Genomic DNA, 6,847 nt, shown 5'->3' on the forward strand with positions numbered 1-6,847 from the left:
AATGAAAGTTAACTGTATAAAAATAGATTGCAATCTAATTTCTGGTTCATTCAGTAATGGTATACCTAGCCAGACGATACACCAGTTTTTCCCTTCTTCGCCGCCTGGACATAAAATCATTGAAGTTCCAAAACATTTAGTTTTCTACCGGCTTAATTCCACGTCTATAAGTAAAGTAAATATAGTGCTAAGAGATCAAGATAATAACTTAATCAATTTAAGAGGGGAGCCAATCACAATTCGTTTACAAATTAAACATAAAGATGGCTATTAAGTTCAACAGTTATATAAAAAGAAATGTTATCAAGAAAATCAATAGTTCTACTAGCAAGATTAATACGTCAAGACGTACACCGATTGTAAAGAAACTAACCAAAAACAATCTATCATTCCTACGCTCTTTAAAAGTTCTATAATCATGGATGAAATGTATTTGGACGTAGCTGGCGGATATGAAGAAGATTGCAAAATAACTCAAATGCAGTACCACTCTTTCCTTCCGTATTCGACTACAGCTTTATCCAATAACGATGAAATTAGAATATCTATTCAAAATATGGACGCTTACACTTTTCCTTGCGAGAGCTATCTTTACATTGAAGGTAAATTAAATATACCTGCAGATATTACTGCAGAGAAGAGTGAATTCAGCTTTACAAATAATGGCTTAGCATTTTTATTTTCTGAAATCCGATATGAAATTAACGGAGTGGAAATACAAAAATTAAAATCTCCTGGAATATCTTCGAGTCTTAAAGGTTTTTGCTCGCACACTCCGAGTGAATTGAACAATCTACAAAATGCTGCTTGGGACGTAGATATGGATGCCAGTGAAAATAAACATTTCATGTTAAATAACAAATTCGCTGGTTGTATCCCGCTCAAACACTTGTTTGGATTTTGTGAAGATTATAAAAAAATACTACTCAACTGTAATCAACAAATAATTTTAAACAGATCGTCTACAGATTTTGATGAGTTGTATGTTTTGACGACAACTCCTAATGAAAAACTTAAAAAAGTAGCCATTGAATTAAATAAAATTATCTGGAAGATGCCCATCATCAGAGTTAGTGATAAAGAAAAAATAAAACTGTTAAAAGTATTAGACTCTCGTAAACCAGTTGCATGTGCGTTCAGAAATTGGGACTTGTGAGAGTATCCAGTTCTCCCTCAGAACACTTCTCATTCGTGGACGGTAAAATCAAGCAGTTTGTTGGAGAAACCTAGATTTGCATTAATCGGACTTCAAACCGATCGAAAAAATAATTCATTTAATCCATCAGGACGATTCGATCACTGCTATTTGAAAAACCTAAAAGTACATTTAAACTCTGAAGTATATCCATATGAAGATTTTCGTGCAGATTTCACAAACAATGTTACGGCTATATTGTACAAGGCATATGCTGAATTCCAGAAATCGTACTACAAGAGAGAGTATAGTGACCCTTTACTTCCTAAAAATATTTTTCAACAATTTGTACCAATCGTAGTCGTGGATTTATCACGACAGAATGACAACGTAAAATCATCGACTGTAGATTTACGAATTGAATTCGAAACAGACAAGGCCATTCCAGCAAAAACCGCAGCTTATTGTCTCATTTTACACGATCAAATTATAACTTATAACCCGTTTAATGGTGATGTAAGGAAATTGTAAATAGTTTGTAAAAATAAAAATTTTTTTTTTAAAAAAAAATTATGATGTTGTTTTTATTTAATTATTTGCCATATTAAAATATAATTATAAACATTTTTTTTTCTGATTGTATTACAATAAAATACAGTACAGTTACAGTACAGTACAGTAAGTCGATGCAGTCGGACGTTTTTTCCTTATTCGCTCCGTTATCGTGCAGTTATTTCATTGTCAAAGTTGTGCCTTTATCATATCATTTTTTCCTATCGAAAATTGCTTATCTAAGTAAACGTAGTGTATATTATAATTGGGTCCGATTGTGCCGTTTAAACACTTATCAACTACTGCCTGTATAACATAAACTCTATTCACATATTCCGTTGTAATCATGTCGAAACCACATAGACCTGGTACGCCTATTTTGAATCAAAATCGTAACAATAAAACAGGTACCACCACGATTAGTTCTATCACAAATGAAGATATTATGGCAGCTATTTTGTCCGTCCAAACAACTCAAACTGAACAATTTGATGAGTTACGTAATTTGATTAAATCGTTGACTTCCGATATTATTGCCTTAAAATCAGAAAACTCTGAGTTTGTTTCTCTTAAAGCTAAAGTAGGTGACCTTGAAAGTAATACTACTAAACATAGGTATGATGGTCCAAATGTTACGTGAATCCAATGAGCGTAGTAGATGTAACCATAATATTCTTGTTTTTGGTATAACCGAGTCCACTGCAGATAATGGGGTTCAAAATATATTCTTACTTTTAACGAATTCCTCGATTTTGTCATCCAATTGATTGCTAGCTGTTCAGTTGCTAATAATATTATTTGGGTTAAAAAACTCTGTTTGTTCTTTGGTATATGTTTCGCGATTAATTCAATATGAATTCCTCTGATTATTGATATAACTTCATCGAGTGTAGCGGATTTATCAATATTAAAATCTGTTTTAAAGTATTCGGATATTTGTTCGAGTTGATTTAAAATATTAGGTCTTTTAATTGATTTTTCTTGATACGGTTTCAAAAATGATCCACTCTAAATCTTGAATTGTCATAAGATCTCTTCTATTCAATAAAATTCTACATCCGCTTGTTTCTTTAGACTCTACGACTAATACATGCTCTCCCCTATATACCATACTTGTGATCAAAACCGATTCACATTCCAAAAAAGTGAATTTTTTATATTTCACAGCAGGATCGAGAATGTGGGATAAAATATTACCCATGAATGAATAAATACACTTCACGAAGTCTGGAGAAATAATTACATACCGTACCGGTGTAATTATTCGCAGCACAATATTAAATTTATCTTTTGGATCGAATCCGATGTTTAAAAACTTGCGATTTTCAAAGTCAATTGTGAAATTACTACAATCGATGAGTTCGGACGGCGATGAAGGTGCAACATATTTATACAAACGGTTCATTTCACTTATTGGCCCTGTCATATTAATACTGATAAAGTTAAACCGAGATTTACAACTTGACACTGTTAAAACAAAATTATGACTGAATATTAGTGCTTAATTATTAATCGTCATTAATATTATTAATATTATTATTATTATTATGAATGGTGGGGGATGATCGAGTTCTGGAAGTTAGGTGTGAACTGGTAGTGGGGATTAGTGGCGGGGCATATATTTTGTACGTATATAGATGTATAGATATAGGTATATAGATATATGTTTAAGTATATAATATAGGTATAAAGATAATGTGTACTACGAGATAACGGCTGAGCAGTGTACCGGTTGCAGCATCTAAGGCGGGGCGGGAGGTGGTGTGACGGCGGCGCTAACCTTGGCTGGGCAGCGAGTGGTAGTACGGGTGGCGGTACCTTGGGTGAGTGGTAGGTCGCGGGGGTGGCGATGTCGGTGGCGGTGGCGGTGGCGGTGGTGGCCCCCCAGGGACCCAGTTACTACTATGGCGATAGGAGTCATTTCAATACCTATATAATCGAAGATAGATTTAATTACGGAAGAGTCATTATATTATACGAGGTATTATCGTCAGATTCCGGAGCATTAAATATAATCATATTAAGTGACCTTAGTTGTCTTTCGGAAATTTCAGATATTATGTTATTATCTGTCGAGATATTCGAGGACTCTAATTTAGATAAACGAGTGTCAATCGTCATTATTTTATCTTCTAGCAATGTAGTACGGCCTCCTAGATCACGCAGTTGACTTGAAACTTCGTCAATTTTCTTATTGAGCTTAACGAAGAGATGTTCATGTTTAGAAAGCATAGTTTTAATTTCATTAACTGCATCAAGAATGTTATCGATTTTAGATGTGAGGTCAATTTGCGGAGAAGTAGACGATGTGGTTTTTTTATTTATAGGTTTAATGTCACAAATGGTGCATAACCATGTACTAATACGTTTTTTAAGTGAATCATCATTAGAGCTGAAAAGAGATGTACAAGAAGCAAGATGCCAAACACTACGACATTTAGTGCATTTTACAAGGTCACGTTCGTTTAAAGTAGAGTTGCACTTTGTACACTGCATGATAAAGAATTAGATAACAGAGCGACAAAACGGAAATACGTCTAAACCGAACGAAGGTTGGAAATCAACTGATATATCGTTGTATATCTACTTTGTTAAATGATTTTAAATGTTTATTGTATATAAAAATTGTTTTTTAGGCACCGTAAACATTCATTAAGCCGCATACATCATGTATTTTTTTTCATTTTTATATTATATAAATTCACTTACACTTTCTTAGTATATATTTTCATACGTTTTGTACAACTAAATTATATTGTAAATCTGTATCACATGTTTATAAACGTTTATTAGTGCTGTAGTACCATACATTGGAATTTTTTATTTTTTTTATACATTTTTTTTTTAATTAGGTACATTATGTCTTACCACTACATAAATATATATATATATATATATATATTATATATTATATAACGTTGCAGTATATCTACCTACTCATATTGGTTGTATGTTGTGAAATTGCATCTTATTATTATATACGTATTTTCCGTGTCTATGATTTTGGTGTTCTTAATATATCCCAAACATAATATATGTATTTAAGGGGTTCAATGAGGTATTGGTTTTCTATGAATACAAATATACCTAATAAGCAAAATTTGTAAATACTTTCGCATATTTAAAGTTGTACGTATTTAATAATAATAATACGCCGACTGTGGAAGTGAAGGCGTATAGTAATGACTAATGATGTACCTACACTAATAATTAATAAATACTAATTTTGTAATTTTGTATTGAGTATAACGAATTTACCAACAATAAATAGATTTACAATTCGTCAAGTCGAAATCTTATCGATACGATAGTATTACTATACCCAAAAATTAAATCTAACACGGCCGCCGTTGACGTCCAATTAATATTGGACTGCGAAGATGACAATATACATTAATATATAAACATAATATAAACGCAACGTAAAATAAAATCGAAATCTCCTTTTTTTTTTAATGATTAATAACAAATGAATTTCATCGGGGTGCAAAAACTCGAGATAAACCTGTACGTATATTATAATATAAACATAATTATATTTATGATATGGGTACGTATAATTTAGCATTGATTTATCAAGTAATGAAATCCAACTACAATATTATACATTCGAATGAGTCGAATATCGGTATTGAACACGAATTAAGATATACAGGATACGGAACGGAATGTTCTTATCAATATTTTTCTGAGACCCCACGCTTCTCACTCTATGGCATGACAACTAGCGCTTAAAGACAATATTGGTATAAAATACAACTAAAACCATGTAAATTAATTTTAAATTTACTATTTAGTTTAATTTTTTAGTTTTTTATATTACCAAAATACCAATGACCAAATGGCAAATACCAAGCCACCAGGGTAATTCAATTTATTATAATTATTATTAGAGACATAGAGTATTTAGTATTGTCTTGAATATAATTTTTCTATGATACTTATGTCTGAATTTGATGCTTTGAAGCATACAACAAAACATAATATTTTACTGTTATTAAGAAGGTATATTAAACAAATTTACAGTATTTATAAGATAAAACATAAAAAAATAATTATTGTATTACAGCAGCTATTATTATATTAAGTGATTATTGTTTATTTATAAATTAGGTAGCAGATAATTTTGATAATTTCTTTTTACCTTATTTTCACTTTTATTTTCTTTATTATTCATGAATGTAAACTGTATCATTCTCATTGTCAAATATGACGTGAAAATATATTCAACAATTTCAGTTTTGTGGTCTTTGCATGGAAAAGGTATTATATAATTATTATTAAAAAAGTGCTCTATAGTGTCGTTAAATACGTTAGGACTCTTAGCATGGATTTGAAATGAAGTTTCAATCAGTCTAATTAACATGAAAAAATTTCCATCCGGGAAAGTTAGAAATCCTTTAGATTTGAGATGAATCAATTGAGCTGCATTTAAATTACACGTTTTACCATCAATATTTCTTATTCCAGACAGGCATATTTCACATTTGGTTCTTTTAGATAATTTTCTAGCCAAATATCTGAAAAATGTACATATTATATTTTATAAATTAAAAATATTGCAAGTAAAAGTTTCATTTTCATTTACCCTGCCAAATAATATACTACACAGTTAAACGTCCTATCATCTTTAAAATCTGTCTCTCTGAAGACATCATCCATATCCCATTTTCCCTCTTCAATAATTTCATCAATATGGCTTTTTAAATTTTGTATTTTTTTCTCTCGAACAAATAATTCGTCATTTTCATTTATTGAGTTTTTTAAATCTTGAATAGTTATTAATGGGGTATAATCTGTATCTGAAATATTAATTGGTAGGCATTGTTTATCTCAATTAAATTATTTATTATTACCATCAGATATTAAAATTGTTTATGTTAAACTGATGAAATAGTGCAATTTCCACTCGTTGGTGGTTTTACTAATGAATATATAGATAATAATCTATTAAGTTGAAGGAAATTGGGTGTTGAAGGGTGATCGTTAGGGCCTGAAGTTTGCCTAATAATTCCAAAAAATTTCTATAATGTAAAAGAAACAAAATGTAATGTATTTCATTGTAAAATTTTAATAATTTAAGTAGCTTACTTCTAAAGAGTCTTGATTTAATTTTGAAGTTAGAACATATTTAAAATCACATTCCTTTAATAGATACAT

At 30.6% G+C, this 6,847-nt stretch overlaps 1 protein-coding gene and 1 pseudogene across 1 annotated transcript; one reads left to right on the forward strand and one right to left on the reverse strand.

Annotated features, from left to right (window-relative positions):
- Positions 1 to 418: 418 nt before the first annotated feature.
- Positions 419 to 1,666, forward strand: LOC126554946 (uncharacterized). Its single transcript, XM_050209935.1, has 2 exons — positions 419 to 1,152; positions 1,213 to 1,666. The coding sequence occupies exons 1-2, from the start codon at positions 419 to 421 to the stop codon at positions 1,664 to 1,666; spliced, it is 1,188 nt and encodes a 395-aa protein (XP_050065892.1).
- Positions 1,667 to 2,161: 495 nt separating this feature from the next.
- Positions 2,162 to 3,138, reverse strand: LOC126554947 (uncharacterized; annotated as a pseudogene).
- Between the last annotated feature and the right edge of the window lie 3,709 nt (positions 3,139 to 6,847).

Source organism: Aphis gossypii, unplaced genomic scaffold, assembly GCF_020184175.1.
Source record: "Aphis gossypii isolate Hap1 unplaced genomic scaffold, ASM2018417v2 Contig00654, whole genome shotgun sequence".
NCBI lineage: Eukaryota > Metazoa > Arthropoda > Insecta > Hemiptera > Aphididae > Aphis > Aphis gossypii.

Bases quoted from the DNA above. Each gene is read 5' to 3' on its own strand.
- LOC126554946 (XM_050209935.1), top strand. From the start codon at position 419: ATGGATGAAATGTATTTGGACGTAGCTGGCGGATATGAAGAAGATTGC. The intron at 1,153-1,212 runs GTGAGAGTATCC...AAAATCAAGCAG, and splicing joins GCGTTCAGAAATTGGGACTT to TTTGTTGGAGAAACCTAGAT.